The sequence below is a fragment of the Gallus gallus genome, chromosome 3 (genome assembly GCF_016699485.2).
Source record: "Gallus gallus isolate bGalGal1 chromosome 3, bGalGal1.mat.broiler.GRCg7b, whole genome shotgun sequence".
NCBI lineage: Eukaryota > Metazoa > Chordata > Aves > Galliformes > Phasianidae > Gallus > Gallus gallus.
Genome location: NC_052534.1, coordinates 83,203,390 through 83,225,783, shown reverse-complemented (window position 1 = coordinate 83,225,783; position 22,394 = coordinate 83,203,390). Strand labels below are relative to the sequence as shown.

The following is a 22,394-nucleotide window of genomic DNA, read 5'->3' as shown; positions in this document are numbered from 1 at the left end:
ATCTTATATATCAAATGTCATATGTCATAACAACATTCCTTATTGTTTGCTGATTTATAGTAAATAACAATGAACACTTCTAAGTTTTGCCCCTCTTGATACCCCTGGCCCACAGCAGAGGCAGCTCCTTGCAGATGCTGACGTTACTAGAAAGCCTGTCTTTTGCCATGGTGCAAATGTTGTTCAGGCATCTTCAACAGCCACATGGACTGACATGAGAGAAACGAGAATGTTGTTCTTGTTTTCACAGTCAGATCTTCCTCTCTTCCTCCCTAACCTTGATCTTCTTGCTTCAGATGAGATTCTACTTATTCAAAAGGGACAAAGCACTCTCTTTCAGAACTGCACGGGTCTTGATGTTTCCAGGTAAAGACCGCTGAATTCACTAAACTATGATCAAGAGCACACACTTCCATTCTCAATTTGCAGATGGAGTGGCTAATGAAAAAATCTTGTAATGGTTCTACCATGGCACATAGAGATCTCCAGAACCTCGCTGTGCAATGATTGATCAAACTTTGAATAAAATACATAGCACTGGCACTCTAAAAAAGCACCCCACTGTCCTCGTCTGACACTGGTTATTTATACAAAAGTGACCGTAGAGTGATACGCAGGCAGAAGATGCTTAGGGAACATTATATTCCTGATCAAGGAGAATGTCCTACGAGGCTGTTAGTGGCACAGACCTCCAGCTGCAGGGCAGGCTTCTTCAGTGAAGCCTGGCAGTCAGCCATCAGTCACCCACATCAGAGCACTGCCATTAGTCCAGTGGCCTGATGGGGTCAAAGGTCATTTCTCAGCTCAAGTCATCGAAGGAAACTGGAGCAGTGGAGATAAACATGCAGTATTCACCTTTCCTGTGTATGTTGCTCCAAAAGTAATGCCTCCTATTTATTTCCATGGAGACTATAACAGATACAAAGAGCACAAAAACACTGTTTGATAGAGCAGATTTTCAGCTACAAAATGCTATTTTTCAACATAGTCACCACTGTTAGCTCTGCATTTTCACCAGTGATGAACCAAAGCCTGCATGCCAGTAAATATCTGCATGGCTGTCTGGAATGTCACTTGTCTTTCGTATCACTATCACCACTGCTAAAACCACCATCCACCACCTCACTGTGCTCACGTCCACTGTTCGGTCTCCATAAACATTCTGTAAGTGTTACTGAATATGAATGGATGCAATTTTTTCCACATGGAGGAATTCAGTGACACACCTTTGCTTCATATGCTCTTCCATGTCAAACGCCATTTTGTCAGACTGCACCTCTGCTGCCATCTGTTGCATGACAACAACATGTAACAGATATTTGTGGGAAGGTTCAGCCTCTACTAGCATACCACCATCTGCCTCTGACATCTTGGATCAGTGTAATAAAATAGGAGGTAGGAGGCATTGCTTTTGGAGCATCCTTCCTTTTCTAAAACTGTTCCAAAAACAGTGTTCAGAGAGATACTGCTCAAAGAGCTATGAAGATGCAGAGTTCCTGATAAGAACAAAACCTGATGAGCTGGATGATTGCTCTGAGAAACAGCATCATCAGGAGATTGGGTGTGACAAAAATTCATTGCCATGAAGTTTTATGCCAGGTTTGATGGAGAGTAAGATGACTTTTTTCAGTTATTCACTTTCTAGGCGCGTCAGGTTTTTCATCTTTAGCACATAGTTTCAAAGTTTAATGTTTTCATTTCTTAGCACTACTATGGGGTGGAATAAGCTGGTTTCAGAGTTGGTTATTACATGGTCATGGCCTTTAACATTTTATCTGTGTATTTTCAGTGTAATTATTACATCCCATGTAATTATGATTCTTTTATTTCTTTGTCACTAGGAAATGTTGCTGTTACTTTTTTTTATTGTGAAGAAGTCTAATATAGGTAGTAATCATTTACTGTAAATCCTAATGTGCTTCAGTAAATCCAATTAAGTTTTTTTACTTCTATTTTTCCAAATTCATTCACTGATATAATTTCTGGTATAACCAATTTTTTGCTTCATGAGACATACAATAATATTTGGAACTGAATAAAATGTATAAATCCAAAAAAAGCTTTTATTTTACTTCTTCTTTTTTTTTTTTTTTTTTTTGTAATTAAAATTAAAATTCATGGAGTAGCAATAATAAATAAAGCTATTTCAACTTTTACACAATACTGTTTTTTTTTGTTTGTTTGTTTGTTTTTTGCTTTGAACTTGAAGAACTGCTTTCTTCAGTTTAGCTCAGATAGATCAGTGACTCTGGCCTTGAAGCAGCTCTTTTATTAAAGAAGCTCTTTGTATGAAAACTATCATCTACTGCCCATTAGAATGCGCTAATACAGTGCCAATACAGCCAGTCCTGTATTGTGCTAAATAGGTTCATTTGCTTTGTATTGTTAGAATGAATCAGTGTAATCATCTGCAATTGTTAGTGATGATTTTTCTTCTAATAGAAGTTAGATAGCTTAGAAGTAATAGTAAATAGTGATCTCTCCCAACAATTTGCACCTAAAAGTATCTGGTGTAGTACTACTTGGTCGGAGACTCTCCCCCAACCCTCAATGTGTAAGTCTCTTATTTAGAATCCCTAAACTGTATTTTGACAGACAGAATTAGGTAGTCAAATGACTACAAAAACACTAGGTTTTTCCAACTACTAGTTCTGGATCTACAGCTAGTTTTTGGGACTCATGTGGGATGCAGAAATGTGCGTGAAGAGTAAATATCTACTCAGGAGTTTTTCTTACCTCACACAGAGTTATCTCTACGCTTAGCAAAAATTACCTGATTTAACAATGTATATCACATTTATGTACTTCAAATATCATCTTCTTTTCTGACTAATTTTCCTGTTCTTGATTGTTACTGGCATTTGTCTAGAAGAGCATTAGTAGTCTAGAAATCACTTAGAGTCATTTTTATCTCCACAAATATTTTACTATTTTTATCCAGTTCTTCCTTTTTTAACAAACTGCTCAGGCCCTGTTACAGAAAACCAGTAAAGGTAGAGTGGTTGATATTCCTAACTTCAGTTTAGCATGTACCTAATGCATATAACAATCGCATTTCATAATGGATTTTTGGTTAGTAAGAGAATGGTGGAGGGCAAGAGCAACAAAAGTTGTTCTCCCAGCTGGCATGTTTTCTCTTAGATTATTACACTGTTCTATTTTTTAATATTTGGAGTAATTTATTGTCATTACCTTTTAAAAGACTGCCACTTAGTGATAAATCCAAGCTGACCTCATCATGAATAAAAATTTAGTGAAATCATACTTAAAGTAGTTGTAATTATTCCTGTAATGTAAAGCATTGAATTGCATGGACATAAAGGAGAGTCTGCATGGTCTAATAGACATGGCATTGAGATAGGAAGTAAAAAATCATAATTTATTATTCTAGGTCTGTCATTCCCATGTGCCAGGACTGAAAACCACAGAAATAAGTCCCTCTGGAGCCATTGCTACTCACATAGCAATTACACATACACATTTAATTCCATTATTTCATTACTTTTGACTTATGGTGCTGGAGATGAAATCAAGTCATTTGTAGGTAGTGTTTCTTTGATGTTCAGCATGACAACCATAACATGAGGCAGAGTGAGACTTGTCTATTCTTTTGAACTTCTTAAAATTGAAATGCACCACATAGTGTAATTAAGATGATATGTAAGTGCTAACTGTGATTACCAATACAGGAGGCTGCATATTAGCTTTAATGACTTATTTTTGGATGGCATAAATAAAATATCGGATCCTTTTGTCTGTTGGGAGCTTGCAATGATTTTTTAAAAAATATAAATTGCATGAAAGAAAGAAATAGGAACAGCTGCTCTATGGCCTAAACTCTATACACGTGCTGTCATGTGGCACCAAGCCCTTTTCCCAGAGGTAGATCTTGTGCACCCAGACTATCCTTTTGAGATGTTTTACATATGTTAGCATGTGGGCATTTGTATAACCATATCTTGCATCAATGGGTTCAGCAGTTATCCTGGGAACTAAACTGCTCTGACTGTAGATAGAACTACCTCAGGGCTCCAGAGTCAGTTCTGGCACAGAGCACTCCAGTTCAGCCAAGCTTTGCAGAATGTTTGCTGCAGCATTTTCAAAACCTTCATTAAAACTAATGGAACGTTACTTTTGAAACCTGGGATTCCTTCAGTAGAATTTAGTAGAGTTTGCTACTGTTATATCAAGCAAATAATGATTTTTAAAGACAGAATTGTATTTTCATTTGCCAAAAGTTGTTTCAAAAATTGTGATATTTTAGTTCTAAACAGTGCTTTATTTATCTTGGGATGTTAATCAAGTTGAAGTACATTGTCTTTTTTATAACAAATGAGATTAAATTTGTTTATGTCCTGAAAAAAAAAAGAAGAAATAATTCCACACAATCAATGCAGCATGAGTAGTTCCTATCTAAATCAAGGATTCTTTTTCTATTATATTCTTCGGAGAATTAGTACCTTGTGAACTTTAACATTAGCTCTTCGGCCTATTCTAACAGAATTTTGAAGCAAATACTATATACTCTATAACATTTGGCACAAGCAGTGTTCTTCTCCTGAATTTTCTGATATGAGTTTATAATCTCCCCTGCATTATTCGGTCTTTGAAGTTAGTTGCTAGCTACTTAACTGAATTGAAAGATGTCTAATTTGTTCTGTGCTGATGATAGAGGATGGTTTAAGTACATAAGCAAGACAAGGTTTGTAGTTGGTGGTAATAAGACTCCTAGCAGCTCTGAAGTTTGATGTCTCTATTTTAGAATGAAAAGCTCATATGACCAACTTCTGCCCATTTTTTCCCCCCAGTTCTGCAGTTGAACTAAAAACCTGTGTTGCTATCACCCTCACATTTTGCCTTCATTCCTCAGTACTTGCTGCTTTTCATTTTCAGCATATAATGCGTATTGGCTAGCTGTGACTGGACACATTTTTATAGTCCAGATTCTGATTCCTGATTGGACAATCAGGATATATAGTGTTAGGTTGTTAGTGAGCATAGTTTAATCTACTGTTTCAGAATTTGTTTACTACAAATATTTCGTTATGCTTGCTTACAGTAGACTGTATTTGAGAATACTTCTTTCAGGTAACTAAGTCATCCACATATTTTCAGAGAGACAACATTATAACTTAAAGCAAGCTGTTATTTTTTTTGTTGTTGTTTGAGAATATCTTTGTATAAAATATATTTTTGTAGCTACTTTACTGAGCTCCCTGGGGAGTCCATTCTTTTACAGCCCTTTCAAGTGAGCAGAGCAGAGGCAGTGGGAGGGAGTTGTAGGCTGTTTATAGGAAGATGTGCAAATAGCTGTGCAGAGTGCAAGTAACTGTGGAGAAAATTAAAAAGAAAAAAACACAACAAAAAAAAATTCATATCAGGAGCAAGATGAGATGCCAGTCTTAGATTTCTGTTAGACAGCCATAAGACACATCCCATTTATAAGGTCTTAAGGTGTTAAGAGAAAGTCTGTTTGTATCAGATGGAACATCACTACCTGCAGACTTCTCCAATTTGGTTTATATATGTCCATAAGATGTAGGTCATTCTAAGAAAATATTTACATAAGCTATGATCAGAATTCACATCTTAATGAGTATCACAAACTCCTCAATTCCAATTCCGGAAGTAAACATCTTCACCTGAAAATCCTTACTTGCGGTCTCCAGCCATTCATATTTGTTGACTATCTGCAGTGTTTCTTCACATGGTAGATTGTGATGAGACAAGACAGGTTTTATGTAATTATGTCTTATGTTGTACTGACAAAAAAAGAAATGTATCTTGCACTACAGTCAGATTATTATTATTATTATTATTATTATTGATATTGATATATGTAAAGGAAGCAGCCACAACTCTCCATAGAGTACATTTCCATTAATCATACTGGAGGTCAATAGGTACAGATGGTTGTAGTGACATTTTCAGGAGACACTCGCAAATGTTATATGAAGTGATTCAAGTCCCTGACATCAAGTAGGGACATAGGTTTTAGTCCTCACTGTTTCTGTTACTTTTATGCTTACTGATGAAAGAGTCTTGGCCTTCCACCTCTGAGGTTACCATTTCTGCAGTGTAATCCCCAGCCTTCCCTGTAATTTGAGTATCAATGTCATGTTAACTACACTGTACTTTGTATTGCTTTCTAATCTAATAAGAGAACTGGTCCAGAAAGCACTTCACCAAGACTAAGAGGAAATGTCTGTCACAGCTACAGAATAATGATTTTAAAAGATTTTTTAAAATGTGTATGCTGTAAACAAACAAAAAACCCGATGGCTCTCAGAATACATCTGACCTGTAGAGCATCGTTACTATACTCTCACATTCTAATAGATTCATTTTCTCATCCCAGTAAAATGCTGTTGTTCCTTTCCTAAAAAATACATTATGGTTAGATAGGTTGTGTCCATCAGCTCTTAGGTGAAATTTTCTGCTACAACTTTTTATATATTATTATTAGATATTTGATCTAGTCTTGGGGATTAAAATCTTGAATCTCTGCTTTTGTTTAATGTAGATTTAAGGATGAACTCCTGGAAAAGATCAACTATGCATTGCATAGCTCAGATCTGCAGTTGAACACTTCATTTGCTTTTGTAGAGGCATTGTGTAGGCCACAGCCATCAAAAAAGCCAACCATATTTTCCTCTCAAATGTGACCACAGAGGTGGGAAGGCTGTGTTAGCAGGTGAATTCAGATAATTTTTTCTCGGTGTGGATTATGCAGCAGGAGTCAAGGAGGACAATGCTTTTTAGCCTGAGTGTGATATCTTAAAACCATTAAACAAGACACTTAAATGAGAATCTCAGAGACCTAGAAAAGTATGTTTTTACTAAATCCAATGAAAGCATATACAAGATTTACAAAAACACGCACCAGATCTAGGTCAAAGTGATTTTTATTGATAGTTTTTAGCTAAATCTCTTACAAGCTTTCTTTAAAATCCTGTGCATCTATTTCCTGAGGGAAAAATTTCATTATTTCAATGACACGCCTTTCTTATGTTTAAATACTGAATTGGTGATTTTCTTTCCACTTGTGTTGTCTTTTCACATTAAGGTAATTCTGTTAATTAAAAAAAATTTGTTTATGATTCAACCCTGTTGGTGCTGTCTGAGTTACCATTATAGATCAGAGTTCTTAAGAGGTACCAGGAACCTGGAAACCATTGCAATCATTTGCCATACACACATATCCCAGGCTTAACTACATGGACTAATATGTTTGAAATCTCATGTGTGTGATTTTTAGTCTTGCATTACCAGTTAGCAAAGTCAGACTTGCAAACAGATTATGAAAGCCAGTTAGCTCACAATAGAGCTATAATTTTGGAAAAGACTTTATAGACCACATCCTCAGCTGACAGAACTTGGCCTGGCTGAGTGGAACCAGGCCAGCTTACAGCAGCCAACACTCATAACCTTTTGTTTTCTTCTCTCTTGAGTACGTAAAATTTAGCAGCTACCCATGATGTCTGCATAGCAGCAGCCAGGGTCATGGTACCACAAATAATAATAAAAAAGTGCTATATAAAATTAATTTAGTGAAACTTCTTCCATTTTATTCTTTTGTAAAAAATTAATTAGGAGACCTAAATAAGAACAAGAAAATACTCTTAAAAAAACATGTATTGTTATTTAGTTTCAAGTGGAAGCCTTGCTGTCCTAAAAAAAACAGTTTAACTATGCTTAGTGAGAGCTGGCAGTAGCTATTTAAAACGCTGATTCTTGTTCCTTCTTTTCATACATCAGAATCCTACGCAGACTGTTAACTTTCCTGTCATAAATTCATAGATAGTTCAGCTCCATAATTTAGAAAGGATTGAGCAACTATCTGCAGAAATGTCTGCAGTAAATAGCTATAGGGCTAGGAAATAATCTAGGTATACTTGTGGATCCTGCTTTCTACAATTACTTTTGCTTACTTTCCAATGCTTCTGGAACAGAAAAGAAAAGGAGTGGAACTACTGAACTCAAGAATAGTTTAGGAAAATACAATTTATCCTCACTGATCTTGAGTTGTACATGGACAGAGCAATATATGCACATTCTAGTTTGAGAGTAATATCTAGGTAGCAAGCTGCAGTGTGCAGCAAAAGGAGATTTCTGGTGTAAAAATGCTGTTCTATTCTAAAACAACTACTGCACTGACTAACCATATCAGTAAGTCAATTAAATATATGACTAAAGAAAAATTCCTAGAGAAAACAAAATAGGATGAAATATAAAAAAGGAATAAGAATACCAAAGCATTGTTATGATACTATGATTTAAATTTTTAAAAGGTTACACATGAATAAGTTATTATAGTAGAAACATTAAAATGACAAGAATGCTACAAGAGAATTCATTTAAAGTCTCATTAAAAAAGCAAAAATAAATACAGGTGATGTCCAGTGTTTTCATTCATTAATGTGTTATTACATCCATAAATCTCCTGAGAGAACAATCAGTAATAGGGTAGAATAATATACTGCAGAATTTAGAGGATTTTAATGTTGAGCATGACAATGTAAATTTCCTTATCAGCTTCATTATCTTTGTTTGAATACAAACATTTAGGGATGAATTACAAGGTAAATGAATGTAAAAAAATCTGAATTAAAGAGCTTCTTCTGCATAGGGGTCATGATAATTACCAGATATGTGCCAGATTTACTAGAGATAGTAATGGATAAGTCTGCACTTTGAGACTTTATTTATCCCTCTTTTCTTCCCTGCTTACTTATAATTCTGCAAAGCACACATGAAGAACACTATCTGCTTTGGTGACATTCTGCATTCATTTTGAACAGGAATGAGTCACTTCAGTAGATTCACATGCTCAATTTCTCCTGCCTAGTCGTAAGATGATGAGCAACAGGACCCAGGAAAGCACAGAGTAGAGCTTGTACAGTTTCAACATTCTGTGAACCGGCAAAATGAATAAATGTTACGTCTTTATGACATTATTCGCTGATCAAATTTCTAGCCATGAATAAGCAAGTTCAGATTCCACGTAAGACAATGCAACAACTGCAGATATGCAGTAAGAAAAGAGATAAGACTGCCATGAGAAAGTGTAGCTCATCAAGGTATGTGCTACAGTACACATATTAATTCTATAATATTTTATTACTTATGTCATTAAAAATGACAGCAAGAGTGTTAATAGAGCATTATTTCCTAGGAGCAAATTAGTCCCCCTAGAGACAAACATGGGCTAATTACCTGTGTATTATACAGTGGCTGGTTAGAATGCATAATTATTTTTCCTAATTTTTGAAAGATGAACAAACACATATATATATTAGTATAAATCTGAGAGAAATCTTTTCTCTAATTTCTTACAGATCTTTTCCTTTTACTTGATAAAATAGAATAATATATTTTAAAAACCCTATACCTTTGCTAGTACAAATACTATAGCTTTCTGTATTTTCATTACTACTCAAATCACTGTTTTCTTGAACAATATACCTTTCTCACTGTGTTCATGAGTTCAGATGGGTTCAGATCTTTAGTGAAATGATTCTATTCATTTTGAAACCTTCTCTGTACTCCTCTGTACTGCTCTGGAGAGCCGAAATAGGAAAAAGAGGACTTTCTATGGGGCCAGGATTTACAGAGGAAGCAGGCAAAGACTGTTTTAAGACTGTTTTCCACATTTCCTCAGAAGAGGTATCCATGGAAATCTAACTCAGCTAATGGCTATGTTACCATTTTGGCAACTTGCCTGCTTGGTTAGGAACTATCATTTTAAGAGATTCTAGTAGGAAGCCATAGCTTAAATCTGTCCTGTAGAGTGACAGCATGCACTAAGGGTCTGAAGCTCTGTGTCCTGTCAGTGCACTGTTTTTGGGGTCTGGTGCCCTGCTCAAGTAAAGCAGGGCTGGAGACAGGGAAAAGAGTGTCCATGGGATTTTCTTCATTTCTCTTGGGGTTTACTGTAACAGAAACCAACAGTAACTCACATTTTGTTTCTTTGTTTCTTTATTTTTTATTCTATCTCTTTAGAAAAAGGGAAGAAAGAGAGGAAAAAAAGCAAAAAAACAACAACAAACAAAAACAAAAACTGCTTGGTTATTTCATTGTATTGAAAATAAATATTTTTTTTTAATATGAAAAGTAATTTTATAAAAAAAAAAAAAAAGAAGCTGAAAATCCAGGTTTCTCAATCCCGTACAAAATTATGCTTCTAAATCAACACAAATTCTGCCATCTAGTGACCAGAAGAAATTGTAGTGACCATCTGCAAGTGCGATGAGAAACCCCAAATGCTCCTACTACTGAATATTTCATTATTATCTTTCTGGGAGTAACCATAGGAAGGGCTACAAAGAAATTAAATATGTAGGAAACTTTTTCAAACACCTGGAACTCTGCAATTAATTGTATCTTTTGAAATCAGTTAATAGTTCTGTCCAATAAGTAGTTGAAACAAATGGTTCTTTATATATTTCTATAGCTCTCTTCTTTCTGTACTACATCATTCCTCTCCCCCTGGGACTTACATCAGCATTTTACATAATTACTGAGAAAAAACATTTCTGAATCAGCGCAGTGAGTATGGCATACTACTGCTACATGGGCAATCCACACAGTTTTCATGAATGTGCATTCTGGCTACAGGGCCTTTTACATTTATTCTATTATCAAGGATAACTGAAAACACTCATGTCGCTATTTGGAGTTCAGAATTGGATAAGATAGTAGAGGGAGCACTGCCCAAGTGCTAGGGGTGAGAGAAGAAAATTACTTTTTTGTGTAATGTCTTTTTTGGGGAATCAGTCACCTCTTCTTGATTCTAAGGTTCTGGTCAGCCTTCAGGGAACCCCTGACCATCTCACCTTCCACAAGGCTCAGTAAAAGCAGAGGATGATCAGCTCTCAGAGGTTGCTTTACATTTTACAAGCCCTGAAGTAAGCCCAAAGCTCTCAGAATCACTTGTTTTTTAGTTCAACTGTTCATTCATACTTCCATCGCCAAATATCATGCTGAAAAAGGCTCTTTTTTTTCTTTTTTTTCTTTTTTTTAATGCTGTTGTGTACTGTGCCATTAGGAACATCACAATTCATACTGGATGATATGCCTATAACAAGATTGATATATTCACACTATGAAGTTCCATTGAAATATGATTTAAAATAAGCATAAGAGCCAAACCAACATTACCTCTAACATCATTTTATAGCTAAGGTTTATATGTAACTACCTTACAACTATTATTAAACAGCCTGAGCATAAACTCTGTTTGACATGTACCTTAATTTTAATGATTATCCACTTGTCAAAAAGCAAACACTAGTCATTGGTGAGTAAAGCATTGCAAAGCTGATATTTTTCTTTTGTACTGCTCAGTTTTCCTACTTTGCATTTTTATACTATTAACAGATGTTTTTTCTTCTTTGTTCCTACAGAGAGCACATGGCACCTCTCTTCTCTCCTAAAAACCTACCTTGGCCGCAAGATTTTAGCTTCTCCTTTAAAAACTAAAAAGGTTACTCAATAGGAATAAAAATTCCCATAACATAACATAAACATAAAGGTAAAGCCAGTGAGACTACAGATAAGAGTTGCTGTAAATGATACTCAACTGTAAACTTTGGGATTCCAGAAAAGTCTATTTTATTTTTTTTTTTTCGTTCCAAAAAGGCGAGGAAGTAGGTAATGTGTCCGAGTAATATATAAAATGAAAATATATACCACAGACATGTCAAGACATATGCATTGCTAAAATACTTTTGAGTATTGTTCCATTGTGTACAGTTGAGGAGAGAAAAAATATGCTTCCTATTACTGGAAACATTTGCACTTTAACAGCTACCAAAGGACCACTGACAGGGTAAATTACTTGATCAGATAACTAAACCTCAGATTTTCTACCACAAATGCTTGGAATATGCTATGATTTGTTATAATTCAACACCTGGTTAAAATGATCCATTCAAGGTTCCCCGTAGTGCTGTGTGTTCTTTACATTTATTTCTTTGTGAGCTTTATTCTAATGAAAGCAGATTATGGTATTAACGATGTATAAAAACAATGACAACAAAATAAAAACATTAAAACCCTTTAATATTTCCAGGCCTAACTTACTGCCATATTAGCGGGTTCTGTCTGCTGCTGAAAAGATTCACTGACCCACTTTGTTCAATGAAACAACATGGTTAATATCAGTGGATTACAGTTTGAAGTAAATGCAGGAAATGTCTGTCTTTTTTCACGCAAGGGAGTTAGGACAGGCATCCACAAAATAATTTATTCAGAAACTAATATCTTCAAAAACACTTTTTTTTTTTTTTTTTTTTTTTTCCTGGGTTAGAAAACATGTTTTCAGCAGCAGTTACTAGGTAAGAATGTGAACAACTCCTTTCCTCGGAATCTCAGTTCAAACACTGAATATTATATCCCAGACACTATGTCGTAAATCATATTGACCTGACTGTACACAACATTTCAGTGCCAGATATCATTTGGTAAGATGTCCCCTCTCACCTTTTCCACGGAAACAGGTCCTGAAAACTGCCGTGACATTTAGTTGTATTTAAGCTGGCTTGGGTTAAAAGGCTTTCTCAGCCCAGAAAGCATTTAAATACTTCTCCTCTGTGAAGTAGTAAGGGAAAACAAATGCGTAACTGGTTTGTCCTCTAAATTTGTTATTTAGATAGAATCTGAACAAGAAGAAAAGTTTTTTTCTATTTGTTGTGAACTTACAACAGTCACTTAAGAGATTTCATTATGAAATGTTTCATAAAAAATGCAGTACTGTTGAGCTTTAAAGATGAAACAATTTTCTGTGCACAGTTTGTACTTACGTGCAGAAACTGGACGCTTCTGATCCCATTACAAAAATGTACTTGACCCTTATTTTTCTTTTCTTATGAGACCTGAATATTAATGAAGCCTTTGAAGTCCTTGCTCATGCCAATGCAGGGCATTTCCTGTTACTGTTTTTGTTCTAATGCAGCATTTGGTTAAAAACTTTGGATGAATATGAATGTTGAGAGCTCTGCATGAGTCTGGTTCCATTATTTGACAAAATTGTTCCAGAAGTGTTTTTGTTTCTTATGAAACGTTTATATATATTTTTATTTATTCACTATCCAAATGCTTAATATGTCAGAGGTAGATTAGAAAAAAAATGCATCAAAAAGTGCATCTTAAAGGCCATCAATGAAAATAGTCAAACTGAGTTGAATGTGCAAATTAAAAATGTGTTGTTACCAAATGGGAAAATAAAAAATTCAAGGTGTGATAGCTGCTGCATCAAGTCCCATTTTATTCTGTCTGATGATAATCATGAGCAGTAGTTCCATCAATGCAAATGGACCTCTGCTGGGGATAAACTTGATCAGTGATCTCCCAGGGTTTCCTTTAGGGCCTAGCCCTGCAGGTTGCTGAATGTGCAGCACACACCACCACTCTGTTATGTCGTTGGAAAGCTTGTCTCTAGCAAAGGTCTCCTGTGTTGTACTCTTTTTGTAACTGAAAAGATAAAAAGAAGTCTTCGGCAGAATGGTCCCAGACCCTCTAAATTGCCTAACAAGCCAGCAATGTCCAGGCAGCAAAGTAAAAGCACACGTGCCTTGCTTTCATAGTTTCTTCAATGGAAAAAGCTATGTAAAGCCTCTTGTTCATCATCATGTTGCTAATTACAGTTTAAATGGCCATCCGCGTGACAACTTGTAGAAATTTTAAAAACAGCATTCTAATCTCAATTTGCAATAGATTATCAGCTGCAAAACTTGAATTATAAGAGATTTCCAACAGAATAAAAATCTATCTTAGTGAGCTATACATTTATAAAAATATATTCATAACATTTTAAAACACATGCACATGCAGATGTATGTATGTAGATATATGTAATTATGTAATTATTTTGACATGTATTCCTGGGATGTATTAAAAAAAAAAAAAAAAATTTAAATCTGAAACTATATTTTAGTAATTAGACTTTTTTTCAGATTTTCTCTTTAGAATGCAAACTTCATTGCTGTTCTCAAACGAATAATTAAACTTGTACTGTAAGTGGTGCCATTAATGAATTTTTACAAAGTGATGCACTAATTTGGAGAAATATATTAATAATTTGCCAGAAATGGGGAAAAAAAATCACTTCTCTCTGCTGATAGACCACTTGAAATTGTATTTGCCTTATAACATTTTTTCTCTAAACTGAAATAAGAGTTTTCACTCATTTCAATGATTATTGAAATAGCGTGTTGATGCTATTTTTAGTATTTATTAATAGCATTTACATCTTTTATAATGTTTTGCATCTTTTGAGGCAGGAAGGTAAGTTTTATTATCTTCACAACTTTACAAATTGAGGAGAATTTTGAATTTTGTATATGCATTTGCCATGTAGCAGAAGGGTATACTGTAATCTTTCTATTTCCAGTGCTTCAGATGCCTTCTGCCTCATCATCAGCTTCATGTATCTGTAGTTGAAATACCTTCAATGTTAGTTCACAGTTCTGAACTCATGATACCTAAAATAGAGTTCCACCAGAAACTGAATATTTTAACACCAAGCTGTGGACAGTTATTTGTACTTGGGAGGACCAGTGGGAACTGTGCAAAAGTGGCACTTGCCCTGCTTTAAGTGCAAGGGATGCTCCATTTTTCATCAAAGAAAGGAAAATGGACTATGATGTAGAGGACAGGATGTTTGTACAGGACCAGAAAGAGAAAATGACAGCAGCATAGAATAAAAATTGAAGTGCTCTTGTCTCCCACACTGTGAACCTTTCTGTGTAATTGATTTTTACATAGTTTTCCCCATTAAAATCAATGAGGACTTCTTTTTAAATACTGAGAGCAAGATATAATATATGTTCTGTATAACCAAGAGTTTTCAGGAATGAAATAATTCAAAAACATTTCTTCTGTGGGATTCAACCTAAAAAATGAAGCACTTCATTGGCTTAGTTATTGGCTTGCCTTGTCGCCATTCCCAAAGATGACTTGTTATCTCTGTTGAATGCTTCATCAGCCTGAAAGTCAAATGCAGAAATAGAAGTCCTCTGGAGGACAGGCTGTGTTGAAGAACAGCAGTGTCTAGCTCTGTCACAGTCATTTTCTGGTGTGGACTGCACTAACTCAAACTATAATAATAAAGTGTCTGCATTGGTTTTGTCCCATGTCACACAGCTTATTTATAGTATGTATCAGTACACTGACTGTTGATTCATAGAGTAAACTCATGTTTAAGAATCTGCAGATGTAAATTGAAGTATTTATTAAAAGCTGAGTGTAGCAAAGCTAAGTTGATGATAACTGCCATGATCATTTGCCTGAATCTTATCACCAGCTTCCAGGTATGTCTAGGAACATATTGCATGAGACAGTATGTGACTTTTGAAAAATGTCTACACACAAGCTTTCATAAACCTTTATTCTGTCTTTAGAATTTGGAATGATGGGAGATCATACAATTAAAAGTCAGCGACCTCGATCTGTTCATGAGAAAAGGGTCCCTCAGGAACAAGCTGATGCTGCTAAATTTATGGCACAAACTGGTAATACATCAGTTACATTTTTCTATTTACTGTTGTTAATTTTAGCAAAACCACTGCATGTTTCCATAATCTTTTGCTGCATATTTGTCAGTTTTCTAAGCTGATACTTTTTTTGAATCATTTATTTTTTTCCACCAGTTAAAGTCCATAAATAAAGTAGCGGAGAATCAGGTACAAAAACATGCACTGTGAATGCAGATACTGAATTGTGTCATGTAAGCATGAACTTCAGTAATAAAAGCAGTCTCATATGTACAAGACACAAAACAGCTTACTCTATTTTTTTTTTTTCAAAGATGATGTTAAGAGCATGCTCCAGAATTTCTATATAAATAGAATAAGGTCTAATCCCACCTTTAGTCACTTATCAAATTAATTAATTACTAGGACGACTTTAATGTCCCTACAGTCAGCATTTACTATCTTTGGCCCTACACAATGCTCTATTATCTAGTTTCCAGATTCATAATTGCTAAATGAAATTGGCTGTAAGTAGTTTTTAATTGGATGTGCAAATTATCTAACAGTTTTTCATCTAAAAGATATTTTGTTTGGTTTGTGTTTTTTTGTTGTTTTTTTTTTTTTTTTGAACAACTGCATTTCTTTAGACTAAAAACACCAAAATGATATTACAAATCCAGAGCTGAAGTTACAAAAATATCTGTTTGTCAACATTTACCACAGCTACCTGTGAAGTCAATGACAAATTTTTAATGGGGAGATGAATTAAACTCTAATGCACTGAAATTATTCCTCCTTTTGACATAGGTAATGGTCTGTGTATCTGTTGGCAAAATCTAATATTTTAATGGTTCCCTACACACTCTATTCCAGTAAACTACTGCATTAAAAACCTTGTGCCCCATAATTATTGTATGGATTTGAAACAACTTTCTCTATATTCCATAGTTACTAACCTAGAAAATAAGCCTGCATCAATCATATATAATGCCTTCAATTTTATATTCACTTTAGTAAAAGAACTATAATTGCATCTAGTTGTGTTGCATGTTGTCTTCCTTAGTAGTAAGGTGCTTTGCTTAACAGACTTGCAGAAATCAGTATATAGAGTAATCTAAACACATCTGCATCTACAGCAAACAGTGTAGATCTGTCTGGTAAAGAATTTAGACAAGGAAACAGACTTCTGTTTTCCTTCTATTAATCTATAGGACTACTTTTATAGCTAACTCCCAGTTGATACTACTATAAGCAAACACTCTTGTATGTCACTCATAAATGGAAAAAGGGAGCCAAGAAACCCCCTTGATCTTCATACAGTTATTGTGGACAAGTAGAACTTATTACTTACATGCCTAGATCAGACTTATAATGTTAGTTGCTTACTGCATAGAATAACACTTTTGCTTTTATGCTGCTTCTTGAATTCATACAATTACTATAAAAACAAGTAAGAGGATCTATTTTATTTCCTCATATAAATTCCTAAACCTTTCATATTATCAGGTAAAACTTGTATCTGATAATTTCTAGTCATCCATTGCAGTGCATCTATTATGGGTGTTAGAGAACTGGATTATAAATGCAGCATGCATACCATCACTTTCTGATATACTGTGAGTTGAGTGGGAGATGAATGAACAAAATTATACAGGCTTGTTTTGCAAGTTTCTGCTCTGAAAGCAGGTGAGATGTATCAACAGAGCATACACATTTTCATACCAAACTTTGAGGAAACGTATCTTTTACATACTGTAGGTTAACACATTTTAAATAATATTGTGTTCTTTTTGGACATACTTACTAATTTTCATCTCTTCTTCATTTTGATTTTCCTTTGTAGTGACCATTGCATATTTTCTTCACCTCTAATGCATTCATTTTCTTGTGATACAGTTAATGTGATATCTTCTTAAACCGATTCATAAGGTTTTTCTAACATATTTCATAAATTTACCTAGATGCTGAGGAGGCTAATAGTCCTTAAAATATCTTGTAAATCGATGCTATCAGAGTTTCAGGTTTCTTATACTTTTAGCTTGTTTAATATTATGTTTTGTGTAATAAGAAAAGGTGGAAATATACAAAATGTATGGGTTAAAAAGGTAGAAAGACAAAAGAGAGAACTTTCTTAGAAAAGATATTTAGCATATAAGTGTTTAACATGTGATATTAATAGATGTATTTTCCTGTTTGTTTGTGAGTGATACAAGGCAGTATATAATACATTTTTTTAAAATATTGTGTAAATAATTTATTGTCCTATATTTGTCATTTTATGTGTTTGGACTGATCCTTCCCTTAGGTGTTATGGGATTTAGAGTGTATAATACAGGTAAGTGTTACACAGATCAATGAGGCCTCCCAAACAGTAAGTTCTGTTTCCTCTTAAATATTGAGCAGCAGGGCAGGAGGAGAGCTTGGTAGCCTGACAACTGTTAATTTGAGAATGTAGTTTTAATGTGATACCACCATAAATCCAGGAGTTCTCAAATAACTGAAGCTTGGAATGAAAATAAAAAGTAGCCCTTTTCAAATATCCATTTAAAAATAAAATAAAAAGAACAACAAAAAAAGGAAGATGTATCTAATGCATTGCAAGCAACCCACATTTGTTTTGGAAAATAAAAATTCTCTATTTGCTAAAATCGAAACGATTAGCATTGGCCTATATCTGCCAAGATGTTTTCCTCCTTGAAGACAGATAAAAATCACACTGACAGCAGAATTTAATACTTGGAAAAATTAAGAATTACCAAAAAATCAAAATGCATTTGGCAAAAGGAAGTGGAGTAATTGATTAGATAAATTTGTGAGCTATTAAAATTTTCTCTAATTTCACTCTTTTTGCACAAAAATCATGTTAGTGTGAAAGTTGTTTTTTTTGGGGGGGGGACAAAGATTAAAGCTTTCTATCATTTAAATATGTTGCAGTATATTGCTGAATTCTACTTTTTGTGAATGGACAGTACACAGATGCTCAGGACTTTTAATAATCAATATTAATTTCAAAAATCACTCATTACAGTCATGCTTTTACATGAAGACTACTGCTCATTTTCATCATATTCTGAGGGTTCAGGGCAACTTTTTGTCATGTTAAGAACTCAGATATTTTTGATTAGTACTGCATCATTCTATATTTTATTAGCTACGTTCTGTCCCCAAGTCTATGTAGGAGAATGGATAATTTTCACTGAGTATGAGGAACATCAGTTCAACTTTTTCTGCTGTTTCACCTTTCATCTAAACCACTTTAAAATGGCAAAGTCAAGCTTCAAACTTGTAGGGGGAAAAAAATGAAAAGACAAGAAAAATATTAGCCAGGAAACTCATACATGTGTTTTAATGACGTACATAAAGTTTACAGTACAAACTGTACAATTGTTATAGTCTACCTGTTATTACCATATCATATACTCTAACTCGAACTCGAGTCATGTAGCAGTCTAATCAAAATCTATCAATCTATCTATCACTAAAATGATTAAACCAGTAATCAGTCATAAAGTTTCTCTGTTGTTCTCCTAACAAATAAAGAAACTGATTTCACAGATCACCTTGGTGAACTCCTGTTGTTAAAAGATCTCATCATTTAGTTCTTGTCCATAGAATCCACTGTTATGAAAAGCAGAGGGATTTGTGTGCTGATTATAAAGCATTCTATGTTCTAACCGAATAAGAGGTGTAGTTATTTTAAAGCATTAAATAGTCTTAGAATTGCTTCTTAGAAAGCCCTCAGAAACAAGCATTTTGCCTGGGTTTCTTGCTTAGTCTCTGGAAACAGAACAGAACAAAACAAAAAAAAAAATAGAATAACCACCTTGGACAGATGCTTTTAACAAAAGCACTGTTTCAGCAAATAGTATAAAATTTAGTAAATTCTTGCAAGATAACCACCAGAGTCTTCCTGATTTGTGCCCATTCCCTTGATTGTTACCAAAACTTTTGGAAGACAAGATATTTCAATATAACTGAAATTTTAAGTGAGCTATTCAAGACTGAAATGTTATCATTATTGTAAAGCTGAATTTACCACTGATTTTAAAGCATAAAAAATTTTTGATTGAATAAAGGCCTTTAAAAAATCCAGGCTGTAGAATAGGCTTCATCTTGCTATTTTTTACTGACTTTCAGTGGTAGAAGTGAACTAAATCCAACATTATTTACTAACAGTTTTCAGAGCATTCACTTCAGTCCTCTTCAGTCCTGCAGATTACTTCTGCAGTTGTTTTCTGAGAGTACTCAACAACTTTGCTGTATGTGAATGCTTTTGGGAAAGTAAATTGAGAAATGAGTGTAGTCATTTAATTTACGACACTTAAATGTTCTTGCCTGAATATTCATGCAAGAAGACCATCAAAATAATAATAATGTGCTCTGCATCAACAGAAAAAATCAACACATTTCAAATGTATGAGATTAACAAATTACATTCAGTTTTGTTCATTATACTTATATCTTCCAATGTAATTACCTTAAAATTGGAATAGCACATCCCATAAAACAGGAATGGAAAACTTTGCTGTTTTGATGTAGCTACAGAATTTTAAAAATGAAAAATATCCCAAATTACAGGCAAGTAGTTCATCAATTTCTTGGATAAATTACTAATTGATAATTTTTGATTCACTGTTCCATTCTTACACTTTTGAACATAATGTTAAGTACTTCGCAGAGTAACAAGATCTAGTGCATTTATTAATTCAGAAGATCCATAGGTCAAAAGCAAAAACAGAGCAGTGCTCAAATCAAACTTTCCATTCTGCTGTTCACATTAAAGTTCTGTGAACAGAGTGATCCTCTTTGTCAGGGAACTTCTCTCAAATGCTAGATGACTCTCCTCCACTCAAGAAAAGAAAAGAAATTAGGAGGTTGGTTTGGGGTTATTTTGAATCCAAATTCACTTACTGGCAGAGTTCTAAGAATTTAATTCTAGAGTGAAAAGTATAAATATCAAAGATAAATCTTTTACCATTATATAAAAATAGTTGTTTATATTCTTTAAGCATCCTGAGAGTGGTGTTCCTAAAATATTGAGGGGCACTCATTCTTAAAAAGTCATAAATGATCCTAAGTGACCAAAGTGTTTCCTTCTGACAGGAAGTATGATACTACAGAATTTTAGGTCTTTATTTTCTATTCATTGCACATTTTCACAGCTGCTTTACTCCATGAACTTTTAAACATTTATTTTGACATGTTACTTTCGTCTTTAATTTGCAAAGGCAGACTATAATGAGTTTCAGCAAGAAAAATGTCTCAGTAATACTTATCCCTATATTCATGTTTGTTTGTTGTCTTGAATACAGGTGAATCTGGTGTGGAAGAGTGGGCCCAGTGGAGTACGTGTTCAGTTACTTGTGGTCAAGGGTCGCAGGTGCGAACCAGAACTTGTGTATCACCTTACGGGACACACTGCAGCGGCCCTTTAAGAGAATCAAGGGTTTGCAATAACACTGCCCTCTGTCCAGGTAGTGTTAGCAGCCAATAAATAAAATTGTGGATGTTTTTGAACTGTATAACAATAAGAATTTGAAACTATATATTTTATTATTATTATTATCATTTTTAATATGATTTTCATAAGAGCACATGAATTAGAATAGAGAAGTGTAATTCTATTCCGCTATGAAATTTTATCATGTAAATTGTTATTTTTATTTTCAGAACAGTCAAGGTATATAACAAGAGTCCTTTTTTCTGACAGCTTCAGATTTTTTTTTAAGTCTCTATTCTGTTTTCCTCTAAAAAAGAATAAAATGCAAGGCATAGTTTAAGTATAAAATATAAACTAGGGGAAAAACCCAGATCAGCAATAGATCAAAAGCAGAGACTGATTAACAGAGAACATTAATACAGATAATTTGATTCTGCAATTGTTTAGCCATTTAGAATACTGTATTATAGGCAGTGGGCCAGACAGTGTCTTCTGCACAGTAATGTCCTCTTTTACATTAATCTGGCAAGGGTAACAGTTACTCATCAGAGGAGGAAAGATGGAACAAAAATAATCCCCTTACAGCTGACAAAAGGAAAAGGTCATCAATATCTTGCATTACAGTTTTCCTACTCCTTTTGTCTCAGAGATCTGGACATAGTCAGAGTTCAGCAGTCGTTATACTCTAAGGAGAAGAGACAGGCACATTTGATGTAGCTGCTGAAAGGACACATCTTATTTCTTTAGAATCTGCTCATGGATATGATTTATCTAAGATAGGAAAGAAAAGAGAAGGCATGTGGCCTGTGACTACATTCATTTTCCCTTGTTTCTGAAAAGGAAGAATGATATGCCTCCCTTCAGATAACCAAATTTGTCAGCTCTTCGGTAAATCTTCATCTCAGCAGGGTGGTGAGCATCCTCAGATTCTAGAGAAACTCACTCAATTTCTGAAGTAAACTGTACTGTCTTGTACACATACCCTCTGAACTTTGTCTCAGTGAGTAGCACCACGCACAAGTAGATTCATGTTGCTGTTATGTGCTGAAAAGCATCCAAGAGGAGGTGCATATGTGACCACCTCAGATTTTTTATTTTAGCAGTATAAGCCTTTACAGAACCTCTACAATTAAACCAACTTAAAATATTGTGTCTATATAAGCTACCACTGTAATAAGAACAGCTATCGGCACCAAATGTTTTATCATTCTAGTCCAGATAAGCAATTCACCTGGATTTTCTAATATTTCAGGGTAGAAAACTCCAGACATGTCTGAATGTGGTGTCTTTAAATTTTCCATACAAAAAAAATGGCCACTGTTAATAAAAAGATAGGCCACCTTGCAGTCTACTAGAGGTGAGATACTTTCCAAATAAAACTCTCAACTTGAAAGTATAAAAATAGGAAGTACAAAAAGAAAACTATAAAATAAGAAACCTTCCAAACAATCAAAGATGTAAAGACTCCTGTGAATGTTTCC

At 34.5% G+C, this 22,394-nt stretch overlaps 1 protein-coding gene across 9 annotated transcripts in view; it reads left to right on the top strand.

Moving 5' to 3' along the window:
- ADGRB3 (adhesion G protein-coupled receptor B3) overlaps positions 1-22,394 on the top strand; it is a 451,226-nt gene that overhangs the window by 169,653 nt on the left and 259,179 nt on the right. For 8 of the 9 annotated variants that reach the window (XM_040697811.2, XM_015284809.4, XM_015284808.4 and 5 more), the window contains 2 exons: positions 15,402-15,512; positions 20,786-20,947. In XM_040697811.2, the coding sequence (XP_040553745.1) occupies positions 15,402-15,512; positions 20,786-20,947 (273 nt within the window). The remainder of the gene's footprint in view (positions 1-15,401; positions 15,513-20,785; positions 20,948-22,394) is intronic. The other variant, XM_015284810.4, reaches the window with a different exon arrangement.